This window comes from Polistes dominula, unplaced genomic scaffold (genome assembly GCF_049000335.1).
Source record: "Polistes dominula isolate Pdom_NZ unplaced genomic scaffold, Pdom_raw_medaka contig_624, whole genome shotgun sequence".
NCBI lineage: Eukaryota > Metazoa > Arthropoda > Insecta > Hymenoptera > Vespidae > Polistes > Polistes dominula.
The window spans coordinates 336,237-350,345 of NW_028300891.1; the positions used below are offsets into that span (position 1 = coordinate 336,237).

A 14,109-nucleotide genomic window follows, 5' to 3' on the forward strand; every position below is an offset into this window, starting at 1 on the left:
TTTCTTATAGGTTTGGGCTTTAGTTTTATTCTTCTTATGAATTATTAACTACATACTTTGTTACATAGGTAAATGATTTCATGTGTTTTTATGAACGTGGAAACTAAAATACTTTTATCGTTATAAAAAAGAAAATAACATTTATTTACAAGATTTAAAAAGATTCTCCTTTATGCTTTTTAGCGGCCTGAGAATTATCTTGAGCGTCTGTTCTTACCATTAACCTAGGAATCCGTTTAGATTTTAAATAGGATATTATTTCATTCGGTGATCTAGAATAAAATGAAATCAAGTGTTCAATATTAATAATTATTAAATTACTATTATATTTATAAATGTAAAACTATTTCCGATATCAATTAATTATTTCAAAACTAACAGATTTTTATACCAAAAAATAAATATGTGAAATGTATAATCTGGTATATACCTTGCTGCATGAATTTTTGTATCAATCAACATTTCCGTTGAATTATCAGTCGAGCTAGTAGAACTTGTACATGGTGAAAAAGGAATGATCTGATAAGTAGTTTTGCTTACTACCTCATTACTACTTGATTCTGGACTTTCTGTTTGACCTGGCACTGTGCTATTAACTGCGCGAGAGTTCGTTTCTGTCTCTGATATAGGCTTTTTCTTAATGTCTAATTCAGTTTTAACAGGTTTTATTTCAAGGTGATTTTCCGGTTTTGGCTTTAATTTTCCATCTTGCGTAGGAAAGTTTACAACCGGCAATGCAATATTTTTACTTCCTCTTGTAGCATTCATTAACTTAATTAATAACTTTGATATCTCTTCACGTTTTCTTGTAACAACTATTTCTTCAAACCAATTTTTTAAAGTTTTTATCGGTAATGTATAGTTTGTAATAGGATCCTGAAATAAATCATTTTTTATTTAATTAATTACAATATAAATATATGCATAAAAAGTGTGGTTATTAAATTACCTTAAAGAAGCTCTCCACGTATTGTAATACATATAGGCCGCAATCAGTAAAATTAGATTGTTGAGGAACTTTCGGAGATGCTCCTTTAATAGTATCTTTCGAAAATGTTTTTTCAATTCCCATTTTTGCGACATATTCGCAACTCAAATAATCTCGTAATGTGGCGACAACGCGACATCTACTTGCACCCGCAAGAGAGTCAAATATTAATATGCAGGGACTGAAAAAGAAATAAAAATATTTTCTCAGTATTATTTCTAGTTCTTATGTTTGGGTTAAAAAATGTATAACCAAATTTATTTTATTATTATACTTACACTTTCACAGTATCTATATTTTGTAAGCCGCAATCTGTTTCTTGAGTTTTATTACTTTCTTGTCCCTCAGTTTCTTCCTAAAATAAACAAAAAATTTGTAATTTCGATATATAGGATCTTTCGTCTAACTATAGACCACCTTAAATATATCGCTTATTTCGTAGGATAGAAAAAAATGTTAGAGGGAGAAAATATTCTATTCGAAGGCATCAATACAGTGATTAGCCAAATTTTTTCTCAAGATCATCTTTTTCGAGATTTCAAGGTAATATAAAAAAACAAATCCAATGATATGCGATACGTTGACTTTCAAGTGAACTTTATCGAGAAAATTGTGAAATGTCTCTTGTACAAGAGAAGATTTATTGCTTGTATGAGTGTCTTACACGTTGATTTGCATTTGTTTTTTCATTTACCGATCTCTGAGCGCATACTGAAGTTACTAACGAAGATCTCACAATTTTCTTAGTAAAGATCACTTAAAGGTCAACATATTTCACCTCGTTGGATTCGTTTTTGTATAAGTTATAAGACTGTGTAGTGAAAATATGCACCTTATTTAAAAAATTCGATGACCTTGGGGGAAAAATATGGCCCATCACTGTAATGGCACTTTTGAACAGAATATTTTCTCCTTCTGTCATTTTTTTCTATCGTACGAAATAAGCGATATATTTAACCCTTTCGCTGCGGAGTGCTCAGAAAAGAATTGCTCTCTCCGCAGCTAACGCGTCAAAGACAAATAAATTAATTGCCATTATTTTAGTTATTAATAGCAAAAAATGAAAAACAAATGCACGGCGCCTATATATATATATATATATATATATATATATATATATATATATATATTAATAGGGATACACAATGTATCCTTAAATGTTATCTACAATAGTTCAAAAAATAATTTAATGTGACATACATCATCATCACTATCTATTTCCATTTCTTCATCATCTCCTTCTGCTTCATCTCTTTCCGAACCATCGTCTCCTTGATCAATTGTTATAGTAGTTGTAACTGGCGTAATCGTAGTAGTACCAATTGTCACAGCTTGAATTTTAAGATCCTTTAATTTTTTACTTTTCTGAATTGTTTTATGCACATCTTCTTTAGGAATTTTATTATTTATAGTAACTTTACCCACCAAACCAGGGAAACAAATAATTGCCAAAAACCAATGAGCACTGTAAATATAAATGTTATAAATATTATTATTATGAATATATGTACTTAAAATATATTAACACATTGCGTACGAGTGACGAGTATCTCGTTTTCATGCTTTTGTTTTTCTGGAACGCCCAAAAATGTGTGGGTCCTGGAAGCGCGTTAAGCAAGCCGAGTGCCGTACGTAATGTGTTAATAAATTTAACATATACGTTTACTTACTGTTCATTGATAGGAATCACGATAAAATCTTTTTCAAATATATTGACATTTTTGGTCCATTTTTGCACTCTCGCATGCCTTTTAGCAGCCGCAGAAAGGACCACTGCATTTTCACCAGCTTGAGCGTGAGGACTTGTTAAACGTTTATAAAAGTATGAACTGAATACATGTGTTCTATGTTGATCTGATTCTGATAAGACTTCTAATGTTAAATATTTTAAATAAAAATCTATAATAACATCATTTAAAAATTGATCTTCTCCGAGACATAAATAATCTTCGGTATTTATGGTTATACCACCTTTTGCAGGGGGTGGTGGGTAGACTGTTATCCTATAAAATAAAGTAAATTTGAAATATATACAATTTTTATTTTGTTGCTTTATAATTTTAGTTGTAAACAAAAAATTGACAAAATACAAATTATTTCGAAATATCAAAGCTACTTACTGTAAATTAATAATATATGTAATGAAACCATATATATTATTTTAATTAAAATGAAATATTTTCTTACTTTTGTATTCCACTGCTTGCACTCGATACATTCGAGACCGATGTTTGACTATATCTTCTAGTAAGACCTGAAGTAAGCGTATTCTGTAAGAAAAATAAAATTGAATAAATATTAAAAACTGAGAGAAATATAAATTTTGTAGAGTTATATACACGATTTATTTTATTTAATGAGATATACTTAGTAATATATATAAAATGATATGACGTACATCTTTTGGCGATGCTCGTACAAGAATATCATTGGCTTCTTTTGGATTCAATTCTTCAAACAGGCCTTTTCTTACCATGAATAAATTTTTCAATGCAAGCTTTGATTCATCCGTTATCTTATCTGGTAGTAAAGTAATACGTCTATGTGTATGATCTGTACATAAAAAAAATATTTTAAAAAGAGAGAAAGAGAGAAATATGAGATCTTCATAACATAATAAATACATATATTTATAAATATAACATTGGATATATTTATAAATATAACATAGCATTGGAATACTACTTACCCTTACCAGCTGGGTCATAATACGGCCCTTTTGGATCTTGCATTCCTAATAATTCGCGAATCATCGCTCCTGTACTTGTAGATGTATAGAAGAAAATAACTGGCATAGACTTCCCAAAATGTACTAATACCTTTACAAGATCTCGAATTTTCACATCCAACGTTACAAAACTCGTATCTGCAAAATACAACAATACTGAAAAATATACTCTATTTTTATATGATTTATTTCCTCTAACATAAGGTCAAAATCATTTTTCGTTTTGGGTGTGGTGGAAGCGAATGGACATGGAGAGGAAATAAAGAACAACTGCGGCCGCATCACGTTCATCCAACATTAAAGTTTGGAGAAGGTCATATCATGATTTGGGGTTGCATGACAAGTGAGGGCGTCGGATGTGTTGAAAAAATTGTAAGTCAAATGACTGCAACATCATACACATCCATCCTGTAGAAAAGTTTAATTGGAAGCTTGGCAAAATGAAATAAGAACGCAGAAGAAGTCATTTTCAGCACAACAGCGACCCTAAAAACCAAAAAAGAAATCACCAAAGAATGGTTAACTGCTCATGGATTCACTTTTTAGACTGGCGCCCACAGTCTTCCGATCTAAACCCAATAGAACACCTATGGAGTTTACTGAAAAGAGCAGTTGCCAATTTCGATCATAATTCGAGAAGTATTATCGAATTGTGGTCAGAAGTAAAAGTCGCTTGGGAAAATGTTAAGCCTGAACAGTGCAAAAGTTTAGTAGATAGCATGCCAATACGCATAGAAGCTGTATTGAAAACGAAAGAAGGATATACGAAGTACTAAAATTTCATTTTTCCAAACTCAAAAAATTGATCAAATCCCGGATTTGTTAATTTCATTTAATTTTGCTTAAAATATGTAAAATAATTAAATTATTTCTGTATTATGTGAACTACGAAAGCTATGTAAAATGTGTAACATATTAAAATTATTTCTGTACTATGTGATTATGAAAGTTATGTAAAAATATGAACACTGTGAGAACATTTGATCAATTGTTTGAGTCACTGTATATCACTTTAATTTCCAAGATAGCAAGCTCAGTCAAATATATTGTAAGTATATTCAACAAATTTTCAAACTTATTTTTCTCGAAAATGAAATTTATATAGTTCAATTTTCGTTACTTTTTGACGCAGCTTTTCAAATTAAGTATAATTCTTTACTTTATCTTACACGATGTTTTTATATTATCTTGTGAGGAAATTATTTACCGTTTAAAAAAATTGAATGTATAAATATAAAATTATTAATGTGATAGTAACTTTTTTAACAGAATATATTAAATGTAGCAATTAATTCGGTGCCTTGATAATTTGAAGAATAACACGTCTATAATTACTTTATAAACAAAGATTAAATTTGTTAAAAAGGCGCCGAATTAATTGCTATACATAATATATATATATTTTTTTATTTATTATGGTTATGAATGAAGATGGCGTTATGAATTCAAAATCTTATAGCCGCAAGTACTAAATCCTGCCAATGTTTCCTCTGAGCAAGATACTTAATGTATATCATTTATTTAATTCTTACCATCTTCTAACAAGGGTATTCCAAATCTTATTCCACTGGAAGTTATTACTATTTTCTCCGGCGGAACATATTTATATGATCCTATTCTGACTGTTCGACATAAAATAGCTGCGTGTAAATTTTGTATAGAACTGTTTATAAAATTTGGATTTTCACTTTTTAAACTTCCATCTATAAAAGCAATTATATTAACATTAATAAACATTATGGAATATATTATAAAGATATCTATTTTGATGACAAAATTAATCAATATTATTACCTTCAGTAGATTCTTCGTTGCTTGGTGAAAAATCAATATTTGTGCTAGAAACAGAGTTGTTTGTAATTACTGGTTCTTTATCAAGAATTGTCTCCATTTCTTCGCTTAAATTATTACTTGCGTTACTTGAAACTGCATTATTGAAAACACCATCTACTTTTCTAGTTTTCCCCTCTTCATCCTCATCTGATGATATGGTTAAACATTCTAAAAAAAAGAAACGATACAATTAATATAAAGTTACAGATAAAAATTACCGAGCAATAAAGTTTTTCGTATTTTATGTAATATATTTTGTTTAAAGTTATCAATAAAATTTATATTATATAAATTATTTGTATTATTTAATATTATTAAAGTATAATATACTCTAAATATATATACCTGGTTCTTTATTAATAATTTTTGTCCTTGATGTATATACTCTTCCTCTTCCTCTACCACGTTTATAAGCAGATCCATCGCGTTCTAATTTTTCCAACTTCGCTGAAGAGTTTCGTTCATTGTTTTTCTTATAAAATGTCTGCAAAAATATAACATTATAATATATCTTAGATACTTAAAGAAATATTTTTATTAAAACTAAAGAATATAAAAAAAAAAATAAACATCTGGAATGTGAAGTAACAAAAAAATAATCACAGAAGAAATCTGCTACTAATATAACCTGAAACTTCGACGTACAGAAAATTTTTAAGTTTAAAATTATATTAATAAATTTAATATCTTAAAAATTATGCTGTATATATAATATTTAATAACTACACATTCTCTTTATTCGGTAATACTATATAAGCATGTATTAGTTTGTCCGGAAAATTCGTGCCGAATTATGTGTTTAATGTATTAAATTGAATATATTTTTTTCAAAATTGACATAAACTTTCCGGACAATTTAATGTATAATCGAATGGTTGCCAGAAAAGTTTATGTCGATGTTGAAAAAAATATATTTAATACATTAAAAATATAAATCGAACATAATGATTGATAAACCGACATGAACTTTCCAGGCAATCCAATACAATTTGAATCATATGAATTTGTTAGACATTCATCTGTCCCTCAATCACTATATTAAAAAACAATTTGTAATATTAAGCACAATGCACAATACTGGTCTTCAAGCATTCCAGTCATAATCCTTACATTGACAGACAGCATGTTCTCCTTTTTTTCTTGTATACCCATAGTCATAGGTATCGTCTTCACGTCCTCCGGCAATTTTTTCAAACATCGTTGACATCGGTTGAAGTCTAATGAGCTAATACCACAGTTTGGACACAGTGCAAGCTTCCCCTCGATGTATGTAGCCTCCTAATTCCATACAAAATGTAGCTTATAGCTTCTGCCATAATTTACTTAATAAAACAATTTTGTATATGTCAAATTGACATTATTAATTATTATTTTCATATACTATCATATCACATTAATAAACTAGAATGAGTTTTTTAAATTGGAACAATTCAATTTTCAAAAACAACACATTTTTAAAAAGAAAGTTTGAAACAAAAGTTAATAAAATACGGTTAAATAAGAAGAAATAATTTTGTTGTTTCTACTGCAACTTTCATTTACAAACTTTCTTTTGAAAAATGCGTTCTTTTCAAAATATTTAGGTGATTCAATTTAAAATACTCATATTGTATACACCTATTGCCCAAATAACTGTTTATCAAATTACAAAGTTATTTTTTACAGATGTAACACATTATTGATATTGCTACTACATATATACAGGATAGAATTTCTATATATAAATAAATTATCCTTAAAATTAAAGAACAAATCTTGGAATATATATAATACATTATATCTAACAGATATTGACAAATATTATATAATATTGATTTGCCACATATATTTCACAAATAAATGAATTTTTTGTATTTATAATAAAGACCTGAAAAATGATTATATCTTATATACATGACACAATAATTCACTATTACATTACATGTATATTAATACTTTGCGGTCCTCCAACGATATCATTTGCTAACAAAAACTTTATCAGAATACAAATGTTTGATAGTATGTACCTATTATATCAAAAACATTAAAAGAAGATAAATATATCTAAATAATACTCAAAATTAAATGATCAAAACCATCTCAAAGATTGCAGACCTTGCAAAGTATTAATATTATGAAATATAATGAAATTATTTACTATGTTTCATTCCCCTAAATGTTTATATATTTTCAAGATAACGAAGAAAAAGTTATATCTTCAAAATAAAATTTAAAAAAAGAATGTGACAAACAGAAAAGTATATACAAACATAACGTATATTTAAAATATAATATTTTTATTAATATACGTTTAAAACATACTGTCATAAATAATTATAATTAATTATTTCTATATATTAAGAACACACATATAGAATTAATTAATAAAGTTACTTAAGTCAACGGCTTAGCCACGTTGGATTACTAATTCCCCTTAAATCATTAATGTCAAGCAATGTAAGCACAATTAATAAAATGGATGAATAACTCTTTCAAAAAAAAAACAAAAATCGTGTGTCGTTGATTCCAAAAAGGCGATAAAAAGACGGGGCCTCTTTGGTAGCAATGAAATTAGGTGTGAGAAGATGTTTATAGAGAAGTGACTCGAACCATCAAAAGACAGAGTAAGAAGATAAGAAAGAATAAAGTAAATTAAACTAATCAATAATAATAAATCCGAATGCTTTTATATATAAAATAGTAATCTTTGCTTACCTCGTTTTGACATATGGGATTGCTATTTTCATCGGGTGAACTAAAAGACATTAATTTTTGTATAAACATTTATATTAATATACGATAAATTTCTATTAACCACTTCGATACGAGCGTCAAATATAATCGATACAGATCTGTAAAAGAGCGAAACGGATTTGTTGCCAATATATAGCACAATATATCGTGTGTACTATGAGTGCCGACTGTAGACAAGATTTTGAGGCCAGTAAGCAACGTACCGAAATGGTTATTATACGATAACTTTTAACCCCTTCGCTACTACGAGTGACTATAGTCGCTCTCCATAAAATGCCGCGTATTTTACATATGACGAGTATATGCAGTTATGGCAGATCAAATATCCACTCTGGGCGTGTATTTTTAGTGTTTTATTTCTTTCGAAAACACTCTCAATATCAGCAACAAAATGCTTTAAGAATTAGTCTCGGCTGCTGATGATCGGTCTCACGCAACGTGCAGTTTCATTGCTGCGCGTTACAGCGGCCTCTTCAGTAGGAGTACCAACGCGGGAAACGCGTAGCGAAAGAGTTAAAGTAGTTTATCTACTGTTTTGTGATAAACACAATATTCGAATTTCAAAATAATCTTACCTAATTGTACGAGATGTATTACGAGATCCCATAGTCGCACTATCCTGCGATGTGTTACTGTCGTGCTCATGAATTTCATTTAATATGGCACCATTACTTGGCGCCACTGTTTCCACGATATAATTTATGCCAAAGGTAGAATCAGAAACTAAGCATACAGTTGTTTCACCACCAAATGTAATGTTTGCCTTATAACATTAATATTTTATAAGAAATGATATATACAGAAATTAGAAATTAGTAATTAAATAATTATTTAGTAATAATGATACCTGCTCCAGAAGATCTTGCACACTACAATCATTATTTGATATATCAAACGTGATTAATCTCTGTTCACCATTTGGTAACATTACCAACATTTTCGCTGTGTTACCTTGTATTTGACGCTGTACTATGGTATTGGAAGGATTATTGATAACTTTTTGTAAATAAGCAATGCTTTCACTTGCACTACTTTCTGAATCTGTTTGAGATGGAGAAGATTGTTGTTTAACAATGCATTTTTCTTGCAAGATACAATCAGCATCAACATCTGAATTAGTTTGCACATTTTGTTGAGGCGAAAGAGGTGAAAGAGGTGAAGACTGTATTTGATGTAGATTTTTTTGTTCTACAGTCGCAACTGATGATTGTTTTTGTAATTGTTGAAATTGTGTTGAAATATTTTGTAATTGCTTTTGTTGCATTACGTTTGTTGATACTTGTTGAGTTTGTAAGGAATTAGCTGTAGCATTTTGTATAGTCTTTTGTGGCATATTGGATACTTGGTTTTTCCTCATATTTTGTTGTGATCGTTGATCATTTTGCAAATGCCGTAATTTTGCTTGTTTTATTCTTTGACTTAAATGTTCCATTTCTGGACGCTGTAGTCTTAATGGATTTTTCGACATCTGATTAGGAACTGGAGGTCGTGTTGGAGACACTTGAACAAAAGATGCACGAACTTGTCGCGTAAATGTTGTAGTTACATTCTGTCCAATTGCATTAACTGCTTTATTATGGAATGAAGGTGAAGTTACTTTAATGTTTGATACATAATAACGTTGTACTTGATCTGTTGCATTTAAACCATCAGAAGGAATGGATGGAGACACTGTTTGTATATTATTCGTAGGAAGTCGGTTTTTATTTTGATATAATTTGATTGACTTCTTTTCTGAAGTTTCAGGACTATAACCCTGATTTCAGTATTTCCATGTAAAGTTAAATAAAAAAAAAGACAATATTATTAAAAGTGCAAATTACAAATGTATATGGTTAATGTATGCAAACTACAATATCACTCACAGATATTGCTATATTATTTTGTGTTTGTCCCTTATTTAAAATAGCAGTTTGGCTCTTTTCAGAAAAAAGAGTATTTTGTTTCGAAACTGCATCTACGTTAATACTATTTTCTTGCATCTTCACCCATTGTATCTGTTGATTATCGTTACTACATTCCACCAATGGTTTAGTAACTACAAATTTAATTTACTATATTAATTTTTAATAAAAAAATTTTTTTAAATGGAGAACACTATAGTTCAACATTTATGTTATGTTTAAATTTATTTAAAGAAATATCTGTATATACTGGTTACCAAAATTTATATAAAAAAAAAAACACACGAGCTTATTTCATGAAAATGTATTCTAATGGTTTTATTATACGTTAATTATTATATGAAATATAATAATCCCAATATTTACCTTTATTATCCACAACACCTACTATATTTTCTCCTGCCGTATGTATTTTAACTGTATTAGGCTTTAATATACTTGGAGGAGGAGGTGGTGATGATGGTGTTTCATTAGTCTTAATTATAAACACGTTTTGCCTAAAAAATAAATAAATAGTATTAAATGTTAACTTTCTTTGAGTCTATGATAAAAGATGAAATTAACCAATCTATATCATATATATCAGATTAGCATTTTCTTGTGTATCAATCTCAGTTTTTTGTAATAATATATATTTGCATTTGCAGTTAAAAATATAATCACTTGGAGCACTTAAAGTACTTGAAAGACTTGAAACTAACTTACAATAAATACGAATATGAGAAACATAAATATAAGAAGCTTTGTAAGGTACATTTTGTTTTTATTTTTTTTTCCTTTATATATATGAATTACAGTACATTATGTAGTATTATAATGACTTATAGATAATAAATAAGTTAAAAAAACATAAGATTGACACATTAAGAGAAGGAGAGAACTATTTTATGATTTTATAGATTCTAATTACACATACTATTTTCTAACATCTGCAGTTTCATAATATTGTATGTTTATTAAAATAATACATTTCATGTCTTCTAAATAGTACTGATCTTGATGTATAGTAATTATTACTTAAATAATGATTTAATGAAAAAAATACAAAAGACAATGTTTAAACGAAAATGATATTATTAATATATTCTTTGAGGCACACGAGTACAAATGCAATAAGGATTATACCAAAATTCGTAATAAATATTCTGTAACATATTTCTGCAACAGCACAACAATTCTCCTAAACACAAACGAGAAATAATTTAAATTAATATTAAATAATCCCCAAGGAGTTAAATATTAAAAATATCTATAATAATTAACGATACATTTATTTTTCTTCCATTAAATCAATAATATATAAATAAATTTAGTTAAATTTTTATATTTAGATTTATATCCATCTTATAAAGCATTCAGATCAATCAAAAAAAGATAATCATTTTACTACATGAATACTTGAAATGCATGCTCATAAGTTACCCTTGATCCAATTGCGTTGCTGAAATTTGACTCCCTAAGTTAATAGTTTGCTGGCAAAATATTGCTTGTTCACTGTTTTGTTGGGCAGGAGTATAAGCCAAAAATTGTTGTGAACCATTACCACCATTATTTATATTCTCAACTAACTGAACATGTTGCCCTTCTACAGAGCAAATTCTCTGTACTTCTTCAAGAGTTAATGTACCACTGGCATTGGTCACAAAATTATAATATTGTGCCATATTACACAAGATTTTACTGCTCGCAACACAATCTTTTCTCAATCAATGTAGATCAGTATTTGACTGCTGCTACTGTGCCAGAATATACCAGTCCATTAATATCATTTCTGTAGAATGTAGTTTCTAGAATGTGCACAATACGACCTATTAAACATAATTTACAATTACTCTAACAAATTTTTCGTATAATATATTTATCCTACGTGAAATATTAATATGTATACGTATAAAGATATATTTCAATAAAGATATTTTATGTCTTTAAAAAATAAAATTGGAATAAGAGAAAGAGAAAGAGAAAAAGACAGACAAAGAAAAGAAAGTTAAATTGAAAAATAATATAAAGACTAGTTAAGTATTGAATAATAGATTGCAATAAGAAAAGTAAAAAATAATAAAAAAAACTAAATACATTTGTTCACGCATATATAAGTAAATTCGATAGTCAAAATTGAAGATTATTTAAATTTGAATTTTTTACGTAGTGATTACATAATAGGCATAACTTAGCACAGAAGCATATACATAAGAGTTTTTGTAATATCAAGCAGCAAAAGATTATGTATGAATTTATTGTTTTTACAAATTGCTATTATTCCTTGATGATTATTATTTGAAATATTTTTTTAAACTATGAGTAGGACATAATAATTTGATTAATACAGTTGTATAGTATACCTAATATATCAATATTTTGATCGTACTGAATACTGTTGCTATAAAATAAATAATAAGTAATAAATACTAATATATTAATAAAAGCATATTTTAATTGGCATATCAAATGATGTTAAGTAATAATCAAATTTAATTCATTTATATATTGAATGTTTGTACAACATGTGCATCAAAGATTTAAATACCTAAAAAATTTATCATAAATAAATTTTGTACTGTGTGAGTTAGAAAATAGTTATGTAGTGATTCTTTCTACACTATGGGATAAGTATTTGTTGCAATGTACCGTATTAGAAAACAAGAATAGTTCATAAATGTAATTAATCTCTATTATGTTCTTATAATTAAATATGTAAATGATATTACATGATTATTAAATGAAATAATATATCAAAAATTAGACCGATTTTTTTAGTTCATATTAAGTATTAAACTTACATTATATACTTTAATACTTTAAAAATAATGTTTCTTGTTAATAAAAAAAACTGCAGATATTTTTATGTCATGATCATATACATCGGATAACATCTTTCTTTCGTTTTCATATTTGAATGATCTGTAATCATACCACGCGCGCGAACGCACACACACAAATAGAAAAATAATCTAAATAATTAAACTGTCTTAACAAATGACAAAAAAATATAATTTTCTAATAGTTTGCATACAATACAGAGATACAAATTACAATTAAAAATTTTTAAAAACAAAAACGTGTATAAGCTCTCGCCTAAAGATCCATGTGGGTCCGTAATTTAATTAATGAAAATATCGAATGTTGGAGAAAAATAATAACTTTCACAATTACTTTAATTTATCTAAGTTTATATTTACTATTAATTTATCTTAATTTATATTTATTAATATTGTTTTTAATAATTAATGAAATTAGTAGAACGTGTAAATCTTATCTGATAAAAAGTAACCGTCGTATGAAATATATCATTCGAATCATAACCTAAAAGTCAAAGGAAAAGAATCGATCTTGAGAAACTCGTATGAATATCCATGCGTATAATATTAAACGAAATTATATCCTGTATAATTTTAAGAATAAGGCTAACAATATAATTATACAGTATACAAATAATAATTAATGAATTTTAAACTAATGTGTATATGATCATGATATCTGAAGAAAAAAGATCAATCTATTCTTTTCATAACCTTAATGTAAAAATGTAACGTTATAAACAATTCAATTAATAGAAAATAACGATAAAAAAGATTCTAGACATTATATTAATTGTTTCATCGGCGTTATCGATATTAACTAAGAACAAGAAGTATGGATTAGAGAATTCGGTGCATGAACGGTTTTCATCAGTGCGTTCACGAATTGAAATATTTATTAATAAACGTTTTAAAATAATACTCACAAATACCCGTATACGACGAATAATCGCACTAGTTTAATTAATCTAATAATTACGAATATATTTAATGCGTTTTAAAGTTTTCTCGTTATATACCACGTAAGTAAATAACAACTACATTTCGCCATTTTACGAGCCCGTTTGTCTGAACGAATTGCAAAGTAACATACAGGCCACAAAAGATTACGCCACTGCGTCACGA

General features: G+C 27.8%; 1 protein-coding gene across 7 annotated transcripts; it reads right to left on the bottom strand.

Annotated features, from left to right (window-relative positions):
• Positions 1-14,063, bottom strand: LOC107072337 (uncharacterized). 7 transcript variants are annotated; one of them, XM_015332174.2, is made up of 20 exons: positions 13,911-14,055; positions 11,609-11,973; positions 10,553-10,683; positions 10,148-10,320; positions 9,130-10,038; positions 8,858-9,045; positions 8,244-8,283; positions 6,660-6,827; positions 5,895-6,033; positions 5,511-5,717; positions 5,249-5,419; positions 3,678-3,854; positions 3,387-3,541; positions 3,176-3,258; positions 2,659-2,991; positions 2,189-2,453; positions 1,267-1,343; positions 950-1,169; positions 431-876; positions 1-272 (listed from the first exon to the last, which is right to left on the bottom strand). In XM_015332174.2, the coding sequence occupies exons 2-20, from the start codon at positions 11,848-11,850 to the stop codon at positions 155-157; spliced, it is 4,242 nt and encodes a 1,413-aa protein (XP_015187660.1). In that variant the 5' UTR covers positions 11,851-11,973; positions 13,911-14,055; the 3' UTR covers positions 1-154. The 7 variants fall into 7 exon arrangements, with proteins under 7 accessions (XP_015187660.1, XP_015187661.1, XP_089033469.1 ...); XM_015332175.2 differs by having other exon boundaries at positions 11,609-11,994; XM_089177343.1 differs by lacking the exon at positions 11,609-11,973 and having other exon boundaries at positions 13,911-14,063.
• Positions 14,064-14,109: the final 46 nt, after the last annotated feature.

Coding starts and splice junctions, on each gene's coding strand:
- LOC107072337 (XM_015332174.2), bottom strand. CDS start 11,850: ATGGCACAATATTATAATTTTGTGACCAATGCCAGTGGTACATTAACT. Junction 10,039..10,147: donor AAAATAATATAGCAATATCT/GTGAGTGATATT, acceptor TACTGAAATCAG/GGTTATAGTCCTGAAACTTC. Junction 877..949: donor ACGTGGAGAGCTTCTTTAAG/GTAATTTAATAA, acceptor GATTTATTTCAG/GATCCTATTACAAACTATAC.